The sequence below is a fragment of the Sorex fumeus genome, unplaced genomic scaffold, assembly GCF_029834395.1.
Source record: "Sorex fumeus unplaced genomic scaffold, SorFum_2.1 ptg000072l, whole genome shotgun sequence".
In the NCBI taxonomy this organism is placed as follows: Eukaryota; Metazoa; Chordata; class Mammalia; order Eulipotyphla; family Soricidae; genus Sorex; species Sorex fumeus.
In genome coordinates, this window is record NW_026606129.1 from 41,969,647 (window position 1) to 41,989,505 (window position 19,859).

At 42.6% G+C, this 19,859-nt stretch overlaps 1 protein-coding gene across 1 annotated transcript in view; it reads left to right on the plus strand.

Moving 5' to 3' along the window:
* MOBP (myelin associated oligodendrocyte basic protein) overlaps positions 1-19,859 on the plus strand; it is a 43,825-nt gene that overhangs the window by 18,324 nt on the left and 5,642 nt on the right. Inside the window, exons 2-3 of the mRNA XM_056129885.1 lie at positions 5,261-5,470; positions 15,308-15,527. Coding sequence (XP_055985860.1) covers positions 5,265-5,470; positions 15,308-15,347 — 246 coding nt within the window. The 5' untranslated portion in view covers positions 5,261-5,264 and the 3' untranslated portion in view covers positions 15,348-15,527. The remainder of the gene's footprint in view (positions 1-5,260; positions 5,471-15,307; positions 15,528-19,859) is intronic.

Sequence of the window (19,859 nt, forward strand, 5' to 3'; positions counted from 1 at the left end):
AAGTGGGTAAAGATGCCTTCCTTTAGATGAGGAAATCAATCTGACTGAGCATATTAACTCACGAGTGGTGGTACTCAGGGGACCATATGCGGTGTTGGGGTGGGGATTTGAACTAGTGGTGGCCTACGCAGCTCCACACAAGACAAATGTATCACCTGCTGTACTATGTCTCCAGCCCTCTTCACAAGGTTTTGTTCTGTTCTGATATTTAGACTTGAAGGTTATCATATCATATTTGAATATTTCCATCAGAGGGGCCTTTAACACTACCCTCTTTCCAGACTTGTCTTATTCTGTTGATTTCTGAGAGATCCTCTGCTTAGTTGTTTTTTAAATGTATTCATTTTTTAAAAACCCAGCTCATCTATTCAGTGTTTAAAAAAATACCTCTCTCCTTCTCAACTTCTTAAGTTTACCTTGAACTTTTTTGCAGATTTCTGTTGGTCAACATGATGCTGTTTTGTAATTATGCACTGCACATTCATGCTTCCACCTTGACTTCTTTTTTTTCCCCCCTTTTGTTTGTTTTATTTTTGAGTCACACCGCTGGTGCTCAGGCTTTACTCCCAGTGTGTCGTTTGAGAATTGCTTCCCATGTTGCTCAGGGGGCCATGTGGTGCCTAGTCAGACACAGGCCTTCCACATGCAAAGCATGTGCTCTAGTCCCAGACTTCTTGAGTTTGTTGCAAGCAGGGACATTCTCAGTGGCCAGTCTATGTCTATCACTCATGCCTATTTGTTGACTTTTGCTGATAGTCATTTGAATCTTTATGTGTTTCTTTACTTTGGAAGATTAGGTCCAGTAGCTTTTGCATCCCCAGAAAAGATAATGTAGCAACTATGATTTTTGCTCTGAAATTCCTGTTAGAAACATATTTTTAGGCTCAAATTTCTTTTTACCTCTCCTTTTTTGATCTTTGAATATTTTTTTAATTAGAGACATTTTCAAATGGACACAAGAATAGATTAAAAAATAATTCCTGTCTTCCCTACTTACCCATTACCCCAAAACAAATAGAGGTAACATTCTTATGAGGTAACATTTTAGAGGTAACAAATACATTCAATCATCTAAAAAAAATCATTATCGGAAGAAACCTGGTCGGCAGGCTCCACAACACCCGGAGAATTCTCTGGGCCCTGTACCAAGCCAAAGTTGCCGGGAGGTTCCAGATGGGGCAGGTGCTCCTTCTCCAGACAGAACCCTGACGACCATGAGCTTCTACAAGTATGGCTCCAGTATGTGGTCACCAGGACTATTCTTTCGAATGGTGAGGCCTCTTATGCTGCTGTGCGCGACCTTTTCTGATATGCAAAGTGAGCAATGGAAAGTAAATTATCTAGCATCTGTCCCTGGAAGGCAGGATTGAATGGTGGTGGGAAAATTTGAGCAAAATATAATGCCCAACTGAAATGCATCTGGACTGTCCATTAAACTATGGCCCTATGCCGCCCCAGGAGGGGAAGGGTGTTTGTACCTCTGCCTTTTCCCCCTGGTGGTGGTGACAAGGTGGCCGCTATCTTTCAGAGTCTAATGGACAGCCGGGTATGAGACTGCAGTGACGAGGCACACTGGGCCTCATGGGATGGGGGGATGGAACTAGCCCTGCTCCCCATCCTGACAAGGTCTTGTGTTGCCACCCATGAATGCCTCCTCTGGCTCCTGAATGACCATGATCCCAGTGATCCCAGAGGCACACAAACCAATCTCAGAACCCAGCGGCATTTGGCAGTAATCCCTCCAGACTTATTACTAGAATATGAGAAATCCAAAATCGTGTGGCCACAATAGCGGCTGCAGAACATCATATGCTCCTCATAATCAGCAATAGAAAACAAATTATCTAATGATGTCTTTTTGTCAGGTCTGATTGTTGGGGAAAATTCCAAATAATAATGGTGGGTCTTTTGTCGTAATACTTAATGTGATCGAGAGAGAGAGAGAGAGAGAGAGAGAGAGAGAGAGAGAGAGAGAGAGAGAAAAGTGGAAATCTGCCAGAGAGAGTAAAGTGGAAATCTGCCACACAGGCAGGGGGAGTGGTGGGAGGAGGGGTATGCTGGGGTCCTTGGTGGTGGAAAATGTGCACTGGTGAAGGGATGGGTGTTTGATCATTGTATGACTGACTGAGACTTAAACTGAAAGGCTTTGTGACTGTTCTCACGGTGATTCAATAAATAAAAAATTAAAAAAAGAAAATAAAAGTTCATTATTGTTACTAGGAAAACAAAAAGGACTAAATACAGTGCTCCTTCCTAACAAATGTATTTCTAAGAGTTCAAATTACAGAACCTGGCTAATGATGCTCTCAGAATAGTTATAAATTGCCTTGGTCAATTGATATGCAATTTGGTTGTATGAATAAAGAATTTACATTTGTACAAGCTGCATGAAAGCTCAATATTTTTACAGACATCTGTACTAAATTAAAAATAACAACAAAACACCACCAAAAAATTCTCAAAGTAACATCAACAATTTCACACATGTGAAAAAGTCCCACCAACCAACCAAAGCAAGACATTTTTCTGGGTGGATATTGCATTGCTGCAATATATATTTTGTAACTCAATTTGAAATAGAAAGACTTTCTTTTTCTTCTTTAAGTATTTATTAAGGCATTAAATCTTTGTCTTTCTTTTAACATTTAAAATGATAACTTAAATGAAAAAGCACAACCATGAGAGTAAGGAATTAGGGTCAGAAATATTGAGCAGAAGAAAACTGGGCAAAAGGCTACTTTGCTATACATGAAACCCTATTAATAACAGTATTGTAAATCACAGTGTAAAAACATTTTAAAAAAGCACCTCTCACATAGAAACCATGGCACACCTACACAATGAAATACTGTGCAGTTGTTAGGAAAAATGAAGTCATGAAAAATTTGCCTATGAGTGGATGGACATGGAGAGTGTGATGCTGAGTGGTATGAGTCAGAAGGAGAGGGAAAGATATAGAATGACTGCACTCATTTGTGGCATATAAAAATATATAGTAGAAGACTAATATCCATGGTCAGGGAAAACAAGGGGTAGGAGGACTGTCAATGATTGGAGTCAACCACAAGTGTGTGGGTCAGAGGGTAGGTAAGACAGAGAAGGGACCAGTGTGACAATAATAGTTGGAAATGATCAGGCTGGACAAGAACTAAATGTTAAAAGTCTGTAAAGGGATATTCTTGATAACCTTTCAGTATCAATATGGCAAACCACAATGCCCAAAAGAAGAGAGAGAGACAAAGAGAGAGACAGAGAAGAATATCCCCTTCCATAGAGGTATGCTGGGAGGGATAAGGGAGAGGGTGGGGGTGATGGAAAGGAACTGGGGACACTGGTGCTCGGAAATACACTGGTAGAGGAATGGGTATTGGAACACTAACTAAAATCTAATCATGAACTCTTTGTAAGGGTCTATCTCACAGTGATTCGAATAAAAAAATAAATAAAAAAGAGTGCCTCTATACAGGCAGTCTGAATGGTGAGAGGTGAAGTCGAGTAGGAGAGGAAAGTAATGGTGTAGAGAAGTGGACATTTGTGAAGGGACTGGTTTTGAAAGATTGTATGCCTGAAACCTAATCATGAATAACTTTGTATAATTTCATGTGGACTAAATAAAATTTTAAAAATTAATTTTTTAAAAAAACCACTAAAGGACAGTTGTGTTTTCAACTAGCCAGTGGTTGGTGAGTTCTGAGCAAACTGAGAATGGAGTAGGATTTGGCTAGGAGACAGACACTTGTGGTTCTTAGGCATTATCATAAGGAATTTGTATGTTAACCCAGAGTGTCACTTATCTGATGAAAAAAGCTCCAGTTGCTGTCACACTCTTGCAAAAAACCTGTAAACTGCTCACACACCAAAACAAAACAAAACAAAAAACCAACCAAACAACCAAAACAACCCCATATCTACAACAATCTGAAGGTTTTAGAGTGTGCATAATTGCAGGCATGTCATCCTCTGAAGGATGTCAAGGTTCAGAGGAGAAAGTGGTACTAAGAGGTGTCCAAGTCAGAGTTTCTGCCTGAGGCAGGACAGATGGTGTGTACGGAGTGGCTAAAACACCAAAGGGAAAGTCAACATGTGGGACTGGAGAGATGGGACAGTGGGTTGGGTGCTCGCCTTGCATGCTGCTGATTCAGATTCCAGCCCCAATACCTCAGACGATCCCTGAACTTGCCAAAAGTAATCTCCTAGCGCTTCTGGAATGACTTTAACTCTTGTACCCCCCTACCCTTCTTTTTATTCTTTAAACTAAGATGAAGAGACAAATGCACAGAATTTTTGTTCGTTTTAGGGTCACCCCTGGAGGTGCTCAGGAGCTACTTCTGTCTCAGAGTTCAGTTCTCTGCCTCCTCCCCCCCCCCCCTCCATGTGCTACCAGGTATCAAGGCTGAGCCTTCCAGTGCAAAGCATGTGTTCTAGTCTGCTCTCTCTGTCTTCTATTCTCTCTGTCTTGATCTCTCTGTCTCTCTGTGTCTCTCTCTGTCTCAGTCTCTGTCTCTCTTTGTCTGTCTCTCTATCTCTGTGACCCCAGACCTACAGAAATTGTGTATCTCATCGAATTTTTATATTCAAATATACCTGTGAATCACTTTAGGTTGAGATTCAGAATTGAGTCCCCAGCAGGCTCCCTTGAGCCTTCTCCAAAACCATGTTTGTTCTGTTTTCTAGCACCGCATTCATTCTAGGTGAGGCTAGAACACGCTAACAGGAATTGAACTGGGTCCAGTCCCAACCCCTGTAGGGTCCCCTGAAACCTCCAAGGAGTGGTTCCTGAGTGCAGAGCCAGGAGTAAGAACTGAGCATGTCTAGGTGTGGCCACCAAACAAAACAAACAAATATGCGTGTGCTTGTGTGTTTTAGAGAAAAAGGTCTTTCCTAAATCTAGAATATTATTTTGAACAGATTCAATCTCACAGCATTTATCTTAAACGGGTCACTAAAATAAGGACAACTGGGTTCCTCTTCAGAAAACATAAGAAATGCAAAGCCCCCCCCCCCCATTAATTACCTCTCCCCTCAATTTTATATATATATATATATATATATATATATATATATATATATCCAGGTAGAAAATCTCGCAGGTGCTCGCCAGACGCGGGATGTAGACACATCCACAGGTGGCTGTGGATTGGTGTGTGTGTGTGGGGGGAAGGACAGCCCGGGGGAGGGGGACCCACGGGAAACTTTGGGTGCCTGACGTGCCCTTTCGCTGTCTCCCCTTGCTCCCTCCACCCGGATGAACGAACATCAGTGAGATGAGTCAGAAGACGGGCAAGGAGGGTCCCCGACTCTCCAAGAACCAGAAGTTTTCGGAGCACTTCAGCATCCACTGCTGCCCGCCCTTCACGTTCCTCAACTCCAAGCGCGAGATCGTGGACCGCAAGTACAGCATCTGCAAGAGCGGCTGCTTCTACCAGAAGAAGGAGGAGGACTGGATCTGCTGCGCCTGCCAGAAGACCCGGTAAGCGCTCGGGCCGGTGGGCGGGGGAGCCGGGCCGGCAGCCCCCCGGAGCTGCGGAGCTGCGGAGGAGAGCCACGGCTTCTTTTGGCCCTCCCAGACCCAGCCGCCGCCGCCGCTCACCGTCCCCCCAGAGGCCCAAGCTCCAGCCAGCGGCACCCCCCGCGGTGGTCAGAGCACCAGCCAAGCCACGGTCCCCTCCGAGGTCCCCTCCGATGGTCAGAGCACCAGCCAAGCCACGGTCCCCTCCGAGGTCCCCTCCGAGGTTCGAGCGGCAGCCACGCCCCCGCCCGGAGGTCCGGACGCCACCGGCCAAGCAGCGGCCCCCTCCGAAGCCCAAGCAGCAGCCGAAGAGCAGCCCCCAGAGAGGGGGGTCCAGCCGTGGGGGGTCCCCCGTCAAAACTTCTAGGTTCTGGTAACACCATCTCTTCCCTTTTTGTTCCGTTCTCCTGCCCTAAGGTCAGTAGCCCCTCGTTGTGTTTACTAACTATCTGGCCCATCTCCGTGGCCCCCTCCGGCTCAGCCCTACCAAACCCGTGTAATCAGTTCTGTGCATTAAACCCCCCTCTGTTGGAAAGACCCCGTGTGGCTTCTGCTTTCCGCATGAAACGAACACTGGGTGCGGTATCTCTGATGGCAGCGTCCCTTGCTTCCCTCCTCCGATGGGACTGGAGGCGATGTATTGACGGATTCAGAGCATCGCTCACAGTTAACGCAGTGGACACGAGGACCTTGATTCCCTGAGAGAGGAGAGAGGAGTAATGTGACTCGTAGGGGCATCTGGGGATGTGTAGAAGGGATTCTGCGGTTCCATTCAGACGTCCTCCCAAGACCCTTCATCTAAGGATGGCCCAATGTTGCTCCATTATTTGATCTGTCAGTTACCTAGCCAACCTGACTGCATACCTAGAGAGTGCCAGACTGGGGGATAGGAGTGTGCCTGTCATCAAGTTGTGTGGTACTCCGTGACCAGCAAGAGGATAGTTGGCCAATGGAAGATGTAAATGCCCGAATCTTGTGACAATCTTTCAGGGCTGTGGGAGCCTACAACTTGGAGTTACCAGCTCTGCCTTAGGAGTTTGGGGCCTCACTAACGTTAGAGAGGATGAGTGGAGGAAGAAGGGAGCAGCAAATGCTTATCTAAGACAAGTCAGCGTTTTCCCCTTGCCTCCTTGCTTTTTTCTTCATTTCTCTTATTTTTTAGAGCAAATTTTGGTTCACAGCAAAATTGTGAGCAGAGGAAACAGTAATGTTCTCTATACTGTCTAAATACATGGCAGGTCAGTTTTCTAATTTTTTTTTAATATTTGGACATACCTGTACCTATTTTTTATAAGACAGGTCAACCGTTTTCGTTCCCTCCCTCCTTTTCTCCCTTTCTTCTTTCTATTTATCTTTCATTGTTAAAAAGTTTATTAGAGCAAATTTTGGTTCACAGCAAAACTGTGAGTAGAAGAAACAGCAATGTCCTATATACTGCCTATAGACATGGCAGGTTAACTTTCTAGTTTTTAAGAATATTTGGACATGTACCCGTGATGTATTCGACATGCCAAACACCAGTAACAAGTCTCACAATGGAGGCATTACTGGGCCTGCTTGAGCAAATCGATGAACAATGGGAGGACAGTGCTACAGTGCTACCTATTTTTTATGTTAATAGCAGGTGTTAACTGTATATGAGAGTCTTTACTTATGACACCAGCACTTGGACAGCATGTTACTCTGTGCCTGTTACATGGTATTTATAGACTTAGTATGCAGAAGAATTAACTTGGGTCATGTTAAAGATAATCACTCCCTGCAGAGAATCTAACTCCCTGAGCCATTGTGACGTCTGAGGATCTGTATTTCAACAAGCAGTTCCTCCCTCTCCAGCACAATGATCTAGGTGGTAACTAGATCATACTTTGAGAAGTATCTAATAGAGATAAATGGTCTATGTCATCTGTGATCTTATTTATAAAGAAATATGGAAGTGCTTTATTTATTTATTTTTGCACCATACCTGGCCATGCTCAGGGGTTATTCCTGGCTCTGCACTTAGGAGTCACTCTGGCAAAGCTTGAGGCACCATATGGGATGTGAGGGATCAAGGCCTGGTCAACTGCATGCAAGGCAAGTGCCTTACCCTCTGTACTATCCCTCTGGCCTGGAAAGTGCTGATTGATGGTAGTGAAAGTGAATGCATTCAAAAGAATCCAAGATCAGGTGAGGCTGATTTGTAAAGAAAGTTAAGAGTTTACTAGTCATTAAAACTTTAGTAGGAGGTGCATTAAATTAACTGATCATTAATTTAGGCCCTCTAAAGGATTCTAGATCAGTTAAGGTTTGTTACATGGGAGTGGTTAGGAAATGTGCAAAGCAGAGGAAATTGATTGTGTAGAAGAAGTGTCATCTGCAAAAGAGACTTCAAGCCGCTATCTCTGGTGGGTTACCTGGTGACTGGGCAGTAGGAGTCGAAAGAAGGAGACAGAAAGGAAGTAGAAATAATGAAAACAAATCTTATCAAAATCAGTGTTTGTCAACTGGGGACATGAGAGTAGGAAATCAATTAGTAGGACAGGGGCCGCAGGAAGGAAAGAAGATTAGAGGAAGGCCACAATCAGAAAAAAGGTTCAGAAATACTGATTAAAATCACAAATTTGTCTGGGTGTAGTCTTGCTGGTTTTATTCACCTAAACTCAAGAGAGAGTCCCATGTTGACATATTTTGACTTCCTTGGTTAACTCCTGTAAGTAGCTGTCAGAGGAAACCCCTTCCCAAACTGTGACGGTGCCCTCAGCTATTATTCATGGACCTCTCAAGCTTTGGTCATAGGGACCCCTAGTGTTGTAGATGCACCATTTCAGCCATTCCTGAGAAATTAATTTGTCCTACTCAGAGTCCCAAAGGTTTTAAGTAATGCATTAAGCCATTGCTTTACTATGTTGTCTATTCTCGCCAGTGATATTGATTGACTATCAAAAGGGTGGGATAAAATTAATGGAAAAAATTCACTCTGAAGCAGAACCAGAAAATTGCACTTGAAGAAAGGGTCAGAAATGGCTTTCTGGAGCAGGCTTTCTTTCTGAAATAATACTATCCTTGAGGTTTAACTTTTAGAAGGTAAACAGTTTGACAAAGGCTGTTAGCTTGGGATGCTTTGCCTTCTCTCATGGTTTTAACTGTGACTTTCAAATCTTACTAACCCTCTGACATTAAACTCATATGAACTACTTGCACAGCATATCTCCTTGGGTGTGTGAGACTGAAGCCATTTACACTAGACTTAGTTCCAATGGAAACTTTCTCTTTCTTTTTTTTTGCTACCTCAGCAAACAACACTGTTGTTGTCTCATGTTGGAAACCTAAGCACCACCCTAATTTCCAGTCTTGCTCTTCTTCCATCCTAAGTGGCTGAAAAATTCACATTTTAGATTTTTGCTTCTGAAAAGCTGTAGCTTACAATACATTAAAAATGGAAAGAAGGAGGTACATGTATGAGAGCCAGACTAGAAACAAGAGAGAGTGAATGGAGATATTGAATTGATAAAGATGTGTGAAAGCACTTGTCTGAGATGGGGGCAGGAAAGGCTGCTGGGGTTTGAAATATAGAGAGATCCTTTAATTAGTATTAAAATGAAGGAAGACATCTCCAGATGACAAGAAAGCTGGATGTTTGAGGAGGTTTGAGAAGGTCAGAGTAGGGCTGGAATAGTAGTCAGCAGAGAGTTCTGAGGTTTGGTTGAGCTCTGGTCAGTGTGGCTATATGAGAACTGTAAGTTCTTAGAAAGGTCATTCTCTACTAGGGAAAACAAATGTGCCTCTTTAGAATGATCCATTGATCATTGATGATCATTGATCATCTTTAGAATGATCCATTGATTATTCATTGACTCCATTGAGTCATTCAACTCTACATCAAGAGCTGATTTTTCCTCTCAGCCTAGTTTTGTCAAATATCCTCATAATTGTCACTAAGTTTTACTAGTACCCCCTGGCTGTTAACACTACCTGTTTTTACCATCTACCTGGCTCCTTTCTTCACTTCTCTTCCATTCCCAAAGAAATCATGGCTCAGCTTCTTAATTTGTTGATAATGCCCACTCTCCCACACTCTTTTTTTTTAAACCAGAGTTTTTTTAATTTTTAAAAATTTTATTGATTCATCATGAGATATAGTTACAAGCGTTCATGTTTGAGTTACAATCACACAATGATCAAACACCCATCCCTCCACCAGTGCACATTTCTCACCACCAATATCCCCAGTATACCCCCACCTTTCCCACCCGCCCACTGCCTCCATGGCAGACAATATTCCCCATACTTTCTCTCTACTTTTGCCTCCCACGCTCTTAATATATGTCTCATCCAAGGGAAAACTCCAACCATTGGTGAATTCAGCCATTTCTATTCATATTTATTTTCAGGAAGTTGAATTTCACCTGACAAAGCATATAGTAAGGGAGTAGTAATTAGTTGGGTATAAACAGAATTATGTTCATCATATCACTAAACATGTTTGCTTCTGGGACATGATAGTTTAAGGTACCAGATTAAAGACAAAGGGGGACTCATGGGCCCCAAACCTGCCATGCATATGTGTATAACACTTCACACACAGGTATCTCACACAAAGAAGATTTACTGAAATATAGTTTGCATGCGATACAGTTAAAACTTTCTAGTATGTTCTATGCACATGGTCATGTAGGCATCTGAATAATTAGGGCATATAATATTCTCATTACTGCTTCCCTATTCCAATTTTCCACTTATCCTTTGAAGTCAACTTCTAAGATACTGAAAACCATTGATCTGTTCTCTGTCTCTACTGTTTGGTCCTACTCAGAATGTCGTGTAAATGGAATCAGACAGTGTATCCCTTTTGAGTTTGATTTTTTCCACTTGATTTCATATTTTGTGATTGAACCATATTCTTACCTGAGTCATTTTTACTCCTAAGCAAGTATTCCACGGTACCTATCAATTTTTCACTTCCCAGTTGAAATAAATTCAGGTTAATTTTAGTTTTTAGTGACTACGAATAAAACTAATATAAACATTTATATGGGCTTAGGTTTTCTTTTTCTTTGAGTCAGTAACCAGGAATGGCATTGCTGGGACATAAGCTAGGTGTTTGTTTGAATATTAAGAAACCAATACATTGTTTTTCTGAGTGGTTGCACTATTTTGCATTCACCAGCGTGAGATGCCCTGCATTTTTGTCAGTATTTGGCATTGTCAGCTTTAAGTGTCATCATCTTAGAGGTCAGAGACAGAGCTCAAAAGGTGAAACACAGGCAAGGCATGCAGCAGTCCTGGCTTTAATCTCCAGCATCACATGATCCCCTGAGCACTGTTGGAATTGACTCCAAGAAGAGTAGAACCAGGAGTAGCCCCCAGCACTGCCGGTGTGGTCCCCAGCTTTCCCCCTTTAATACATTCTAAAAGATGTATAGTGGTATCCCTTAAAGTTTTAAATATTGTATTTTCTTAACAACTAATGATGCTGAGCATTTTTATTGAATTTATACACCACCCACTGAAGACTCTTCTGTATTTGTGAGGTATGTGTATATATATTTTTTCTTATAATAAATAGATTATTGAGGGGTCATGGAGATGACTTAGTGGCAAAGCACATGCCCTGCATGCATGAGATCTATGCATAAGATCTGGTTACTGGCTCAGAGGCAAAAAGGGAAAAAAAAAAGGAAGACGTTATAAAAGGGTCTGAGAGAGAGCTCAAGGGATTAAGATGCTTGCTCTACACACAGGAGCCTGGGTTTGAGCTTTGGCATCACATAGTTACTAGTCTTTGGCACTGCTGATACTCTGAACATTACAGAGTTATCCCTTAGCAATGCCACGAGTAGCAACTGAGCAGTGCCAGGTGTGGCTTCAAATAATTAAAGAAACAAATAATTGTTGTTTTCTTATTACTGTGTCTTGGGAGTTTTAGAAATATACTAGCTACAAGTTCTTTACCAGTGGTAAAGTTTTCAAACATATTCTCCCAGTTTGGGACTTGATTTCTTGTTTTCTTAATAGTGTCTTTCAAACTTAGCCAAAGTTTCTAATTTTGAAAAATTTTGTCATTTTATTCTTTTATAGGTTATACTTTTTGTATCATATTTAACAATTTTTTGTTTTGTCCTAAGTCATGGGTTTCCTCCTGTCTTCTTAGAAATCAAAAAATTTATAATGCTACTGAATTTATAATTCAGTAACATTATTAGCATTTGAATGATTTTTATAAATGGTGTGAGAAATAAAGTGTAGCTTTTTCATATGCATATTCAATTGTTCTAGTTCTATGTCATTGAATAAAATTTATTGAAAAGATTTTCCACTTTTGCAACTTTGTTGAAAGTCAATTAATCATGTGTGAATTTATTTTTGAAAATTTATTCTGTTTTTTAATTTATGTATCTTTTCTTTCACAAATCTAGTACTTGACTAGTGTAGCTTTATAGTAAGTATTGAAATCAGTGTAATACAGCAGCATTGTTCTTCACTTAAAAAATTAACTGGCTTTCTTGTTCCTCTACTTTTTCCATGTACATATTAGAGTCACTATGTCCATTTCTATAATATATCCTTGTTGAATTTTGCATGAGAATGTGTTAATTTTATAGGTCAATTTGGGAATCACTCTAACAATGTTGAATTCTTGAGCATGATAAGTATCTCCATTCATTTAGGGCTTGGGAAATAGTTTTCCTTATGAAAAATTGCTTGTCTTATTTAGCATATTTGGCTTGATTTATACCTATTTTATGCATGTAGATTTTATTAAAAGTATTACTTTTTGATATTTAATTGTTCAATACTAGTGTATGCAAATGTAATTGATTTATGCATATTGGTTATGTATCTGTGATCTTAAAACTCACTCGTTCCTTTGTATAAAATGGAATTTTTTACACTAACACTCACATCTGCTAATAGAAATTTTCCCCTTTTCAATATGTATGCTTAGTTTATGTATAAGTTAAACTGTTATTTCATTTAGAACATTTGATGTATAGAGAAATATTTTAAAGAAATACTTTAACAAGATTAAATATTTTGCAAGTGACTTTTAGAAAAAGGGGTTAGAGTCCAAAGACTTAAGCCTACAGAGATAAGGTTTTTGGGTTGGGTTCAAAGTATATACTTGTCTTTTCCTTCAGATCTTATTTCAAGATATCACTCCTCTTTCCTCATGATTGATTGGTTGACTTGGCATAGTCCTTTTATGTAAAAGTCATCACACTTCTTGCTGAGCAGAAGGCCACTTCCTCCCTGGGCTCAGTGTTGACCTCCCCTGCTACATTTCAGACACCTGAACATCCATCCTTCTTTGTTGGGTGTGTTGCTGAGTCAGGAACAGGAACATTACCTTCCATTCCTCTTCCCCAGGCCCTAAATCAGGACTTGGCTGGTGCTATGGACTGAATGAGGCACCAAACACCCACAGCAGCCCAGCTATCTCAGTGAGAAGAGCCAAGACTCGGCTATAGTTTTGCGTCCGAGCTCTGCTGCCTGTGTCAGTTAATTGCTCTCTCAAATCCACTCACCTATGAGTGTATTATTTACCTCATTTATTATTACCAGAAAATGCTTCATTCATCTTCTTAGATTAGCCAAGTGGAGTTTATTGGAACTCTTACTTACTGGGCGCACTGTGCAATTTAATCTGAACTACTAGCAGATTATCCTCCATTCAGCTGCTTGCCCTGGTTGAACTGGAGTTCAGGGCCTGCAGTTTGGCAATCAGTTGTCATTGTCGGTGATGTGCCAATGAGATGAGATGAGTGGTTGGTTGGATTACTTCAAATAAGAGGGGATGCTCGAGATCTGTGGGTTTCCCAGGTTGTTGTTGGCACCCAGGCTTGCACAGTCAGCAGCATTAATGGTGAGTTCTAATATGTGCAGGTCAAGGAGGCAATTTAGATAATGTAAAGTGATCCCCTCTCCATTTCCCTAAGCAATCTGCTCTGACCTTCTAGGCTATCCTTTACTGATTTATTTTTAATTCTGCTTTATTATTATTATTTTTTGTTTTTTGGGTCATACCCTGTGATGCTCAGGACTTACTCCTGTACTCCTGTCTCTGTGCTCAGGGATCACTCCTGGGGAGCTTGGGGGACTATATGGGGGTACAGGGGATTGAACTCAGGTAGGCTGCATGCAAAGCAAACACCCTAACCACTCTATTATCTCTCTGGCCCCAACAAGTTTTAATAAAGTATTCTTCATGTATTTTTCTTGGTACTTTCAACCCTGTCTGAAGGACGCTAGTCTTGTTAACATGAGATCTAATTTGGGGTTTCTGAAAAATGCTACTGTTAACAACTGAATAGAAACTTTTTAATTTAAAACCTTTAATTCTCCTGCCCCCTTTCCCTTACAAATTATGGGAAGAGCTATGAGTCTCATAAGCTCAGTCTTTAGCATAAAAGTATGGTCCACTTTTAATTATTTTATTTATTTAGTTTTTGAGCCATAGTTCTCAGGGCTTGCTCCTGGTTCTGTATCTAGGGGTCACACCTAGCAGGGCTTGAGGAACCATATGGGGTTCTGGGGATTGAACCTGGGTTGGCTGCATGCAAGGCAAGAGCCCTACTCTCTGTACTATCTCTCCAGTCCAAAAGTAGGATTCAACTTTAACGCTTGCTTCTTTGTGTTGTTGTTGTTTTTTTTCTTGATTCTTCTATTCTGCAGTGATTGAGCACAGCATCATTTGTTTTCCTGGGGGCTCGTCAGCTGGGTACTGGCGATACTGGGTGAGAGCCTGACAGTGCTGTGCTCAGGCCTGGTGGTAAATGGGGGCTACCAGGGCTATACCCAGCAATGCTGGGGACTGGGCATGTGGTGCCCTGAACTCGGGGTACATGTTAGTTCTTTGAGCTATATTCCTGGCCTAAGCATGGCAGCATTTCAAAGGAGGTCACAAAGAGCTCTGCTGTTCAACTAAATTGCAGTCATTGGAATGCAGTGTCTCAACTGGAGAAGAAATAAGCTTGCAAACAATAATTGTTTGGGGACTTCTATTTAGAAAGTCTTTACTGAGTATTGTTATCTCCTTTAACAGAGTTTGTTCTCCATCAAAATAGAAACAAATCAATGTCGTCCCAGTTTTACAAAGCGAGTCCTGTACGCCATCTGTACATGAACCTGTGCTCAGACCTTTCTGTCTATGGGCAGTAAAACGGGTATTTTCCTTGGAGTGGATGGTCCTTTGATTTTCTTCTTGTATTTCAGTGTTTCAAAATTATCTCCAAGGGACCAAGGAGGTGACTCACAGAGCTGGAGCACATCTTTGCATATGGGGACCCCAGAGTCAAGCCCTTGCCTAGCTTGCTCCCCACAGCAGCTCCGAGAGCCACTTCCAAGCATTGCATCAGAAGTGACCCCACCCTCATGATCTGCCATGATTTGAGAGAGAAACAAAAATCATTATTATTTTAACTGTTGTTGGTCAATAAGCAGGTCTTGAATTTACTTTGCATAGAAGACACGCTCTAGTTCCCTTTTTCATTTAGGAGGCTCTGAGCAGTGTTAGTTTGACGTCAAGGGCCCTATTTGTTTAGTGTTCAGAGAGAAGCAATAATTACTGTATGTAAAAATAGACGACCGCCTTAACTCCATATTTCTGACTCAGGAAAAAAAAAGGAAAGAAAAGAAAAAAAATGATAAAGCCATATTCCTACCAGAATTAAGGAAATTAAAGAGTGATTAGGTTCAATTTCCAAGAAGGCTAGTAGCCTCCGAGGCAGTCTCCAAATTCGCGGTGGTGTTGACTGAGCTCTGAGTGACCACTCCTCACTGACCCAGGGCTTTGATGTGTGTTTCTCTGTGAACCAGATTGAAAAGGCGGATCAGACCCACCCCCCGGAAGAAGTGAGCGCAGCGTTTCCGGTGAATGGATGCCTCCAGCTCCTGGACTCTCTGCTTCTTGACCCCGGTGTCCTTGGGCAAGTTCTCTGGCTTTGGATATGACGCAGGGGCTGACACCTGCTGAGGCGGCCACCACCGATGCCCACCCTGTCCGTGGCACTGGGGTCGCCGGGCAGCCTCCCTGGAGGTGAGAGGCCTTGTGTGCGGTCACTCCAGGTCTTAGCCACACGCCTGGGGCAGCGGAGTGCTGTGCACCTTGATCCCCCGATGCTGTTTCTCTCACGGGACCTGAGTGGGCTTCAGATATGGTGGGCTCCTGTGCCCATAAGGGGTTCTCTACTAACACTTTATTCCTCTCTGGCCCTGGCATCCTGTGACTGAGGCTGACGGTTGATCTTTGACCTTCTTTGTAATTAATCCTCAGACTGGGTTCTTCATTCCCAGTTGATTTCCACTGGGCCTCTTGATCAGCTCACTGTATTTCCTTCAGAGGTCCAGTGGTAGTTCTGGGGAAAAACCAACACCCTTCTCACTCCCCCCAACCCCCACATCTTCTCCCCTCGCCTGCAGCCCCAGCCCTCGACCCAGTAAGGTTAATTAGGCTATGAAATGATTCAGAGAAGCAAGGAAATTTCCATGCGCTATTCATGTAGTTTACTTCCACATGCCAGATGTAGCTATGTCAGAAGGCAGGAGAAAAGACACCAAGAAGTAACTCCCTTCCACTTCCCAGAACCCTCTCTGCATTCTCCCACAGAGATTAGAGCAAATACTCTGTCTGGCCTCTGAACCTTGTCTGGGCCATCTGGATGGTCCCAACCCCAGAATTAACTGCTTTGCAATCTGTGTGATCTTTGGCAAGTTATCAGGCCCCAGTGGTGGTGTTCTACCTTGCTTGCTTTTCTGAGGTGTCCCAAGGCAGGGCTGCTAGGACAGGCCTTCTGTGTGGCAGGAGAGCTGCCTTTCCAAAGCTCCCTCCCTGAGGACCAGGAAGATGAGTTCAGGACACTTTCTCAGGACCAGCAGAGATGTGAGGAGAGTTGTTTCCATGGCATTAGAGTTCCTCCTTCCTGCAAAGGGCTGAGGTCAGGCTCCTCAGTGTTCTCTCTGGCAGCCCCTCAATGTAGTACCATCAACAAATGAAAGAGAAGCTAGCCTGGGGGAGAAGAGAACTGGGGAGAAGGGTGGGAAGGATAAACATCCCAAGGTTTCTGGAGGTCATTCCAGACTGTGGGGTCTTAATTATAGTGGACATTCACTTCCCTTCTTAACTCTCTGTTTGACTACCAATATCTATAGTCCCACATTCTTGGCTTTCTTCTTATTTTTTTTTTTTTTAATGAGGGAGAAGAGGCCCTGGCAGTGCTAAGCACACACATAGTGGCAGGGCTTGGGTCCAGAGGATTTAGACTCTGGGAAGGCTTTGGCCTTGAGTGTGTTTTATCAGAATCTTAAAAACAAACCTCCCCTTCTACTCAATCTTGGTTTCACCATAACCCCTACACACCCACACATGGATTTTCCAATCATCTCACCTTGCCATAGATCTCTCTCTCTCTCTCTCTCTCTCTCTCTCTCTTTCTCTTTCCTCTCTCTATTTCTGTGTGTGTGTGTGTGTGTGTGTAGAAATTTGGCTTTGTACAAACACCAGAGATGCCTTCCAAGAAGACCCATGTGGGTGCCTGACCCCAAGGACCACTGAAACATGGCTGAGATAATAACCTTACACACTCACTTCAGGGATCTTCCCTTGACTTAGGGGTTTGTTGTCTGTTCAACAGTGGCCTTATCAGAGCCTCTCTTAGGCCACTTTCTGTACTCAACTCAGATTAGGGGAATGGGAGGAGACAGGTTGAAGGGCTCCATCTTTCTTCAGGCTGTATAAGCAGCCCAGCTTATTTTAAGTGCCCATGTGGTTGATCGGTTGATTTGCTACTAAAGTTGGGATTGAAAGGGCAGAGAAGCAGATTCCTTGCTCTTCCTTTCACCCCTCCAATGCTTTAATACTTAAGAGGCCTGCAGAGTGGGGAGATAGGTCAGTCCATGAGGGCACCACGGCTCACTGTTCTCTTGGGACCCAGAGCTCTTCCTCTACCCAGTAGAACCACACTTTCTTGCTATTTTTTTTTCCTGTTCTTGCCTTTGTGTGGGTAAGCAGCCACATGTTGGCACTCCTGCTCAGTGTTTGTGCTCACCATGGAACTCTGCTCTTGCTGTTTTTTCTGCCTGAGAATCATCTGCCCCACGATCTTCACACAGGCGCCTTCAGATCAAGTATCATCTCGGAGATTCTCCCCTTGGAAATCCAGTGCGGTTTCCATGGTTACTCTCCATCCTATCACTCTAGTTTTGTTTGCCTCTGCAGCATTCTCACCTTCTGGAATGATGTCATTCTTTCATTTACTTGTTTATTGCTTGGCTGTTCTTCCCCTCCTGAAAGAAGCTCCGGCATTACCAGCACCTATTTACAGCTGCACCCTCTCTCCCCAGCACTAGCAAGAACGCAATAAATGCTTGCTGACTGAATGGATGTTTGTTTGTTGTTATTTTAAAAATAGGAATAATTCTTTTTAAATGCTGAGATGCTTGTGAAAAATCAAAGATGCCTATTGTATTTAGCAAGAGGGACCTGTTGGTGGTGTTGCATAACAGGTTCTGTGTGGAAATAGTGGGAGGTGAGGAATGGAAAGTTGTGAGTGTAGATGTTCTAAGCTTGGTAAAGGGAAGTAGTGGCTGTTCCACTAACTCAGGAGACACTTGAGCAAACGTAAATTTGGGAAGAAACTAGTGGAGTGTGTGCATATTGAAGGAAGAAGGGATAATTAATTCATCCAAGAGCTGGGGAGGGAATAAAGGAGTGGGGGGTTGTGGAGAATCTGGGTTACAGGTGAGGGGCTCAGGCACATAGCAAGAGAGACTTTGCAGTGGAAAAAAAGGAAGAAAAGGGGAAGAGTGTAGGTTTGGGTGAATTTACAGTGATAGGAAGCATTTCCTGCCTCAGATTAGGATTTTGTCTGTGAAGCAGGTAACATGGGCTGTTTGCAGTGGGAGGTAGTGGCATTAGGAGGGTCAAAGCAATAGGGAGAACAGAGAGACTTATCGAAAAATTGCTTCATCCCGGGTCTTTGAAATCTCCTAAAATACCCTGTCTTCAGATGAATTAAGATGATTAATTCATTAAAAATTTAAGACAATATTTTGCCACTTAAGTCATTGCTTCAACCTCATATATAAACTCCAGATCTAAACTTGAGATGGTGGAAGATGTCTGTGGAAGATGAAAGAGTAGGAGAAAGAAAGGCAGGGTCTGATCTTCCCAGGGAACCAAGAATGTTTAGGAAGCCCTCACTCTGAGAAGCTGCAAACAGACCACAGTGCAGGGAGGCTGTGCCGTGAGAGAGGGATTTGCTGAATATCCATCAGCAGTTGTAACACCTCAGTGCAAATTCTGGAGGGTTCTGTGAGGGCTTCTCTCCTGACTCAGTGGCACACATCCTATTCACATCAACAACACCTAGGAAATACTTAGCTCTACTTCCATAACATGAAATGTCTTACATGGATTAAAAATGATTTTGTTGACCTAAAATAGAGGTCATGGTTCTATTTTGGGAAGATTTTGGTTCTGATTCTTCTTGTTTGTAAAACAGATTAACACTTTCAGGGATGTTGATTAAGAAAAATGATAAACTACTCTTTTGTGGGGAGGTGTTTGAGCACATGCAGCTGTGCTCAGTGTTAGCTCTGTGCTAAGGGATCACTCCTAGGAGTATTTGTGTTCAGGGTCTACTCCTGTCTCTGAACTTAGAGATCTCTTCTGGCAGGGCTTGGGGGACCACATGGAGTGTCAGGGATTGGACTTGGGTCAGCTGTATGGAGAGCAAGTGCCCTCTGTACAGTACTATCTCTTCAGCCCCAATTATACCTTTACTTTAAAAAATTTCATATTAGGTTTATATTCAACGTGGCACTAAAATTCATTTTTGCATAAATTATATTAACTACACAAACAGTAGCATATAATATGTGTTTGAGGATTGTAGGGAAAATGGAAGGCTACAACTTAAGAAATGAATACTATATCAAATGAAATGGGTGGAGCGATAGCACAGTGGCAAGGCACTTGCCTTGCACGCAGTCAGCTGGGAGAGCCGACTCCTCCGCCCCTCTCGGAGAGCCCGGCAAGCTACTGAGAGTATTGCGCCCGCTCGGCAAAGCCTGGCAAGCTATCTGTGACATATTCGATATGCCAGAAACAGTAACAAGTCTCACAATGGAGACATTACTTGTGCCTGCTCGAGCAAATAGATGAACAATGGGAGGACAATGACAGTGACAGTGATCAAATGAAATATCTAACAGATTTGAATGATTTAATTGAAATACATCTCGTAGTAATAAAGTTCTAAATAAGTGTTAAAATTAACTACCAAAGAAACATTCAAATTCTATTTTGAAGCAAGAGTACATTCTTTTTTTGGTGGGAGGGTACATTTGGTAGTACTCAGGGATCAACCTG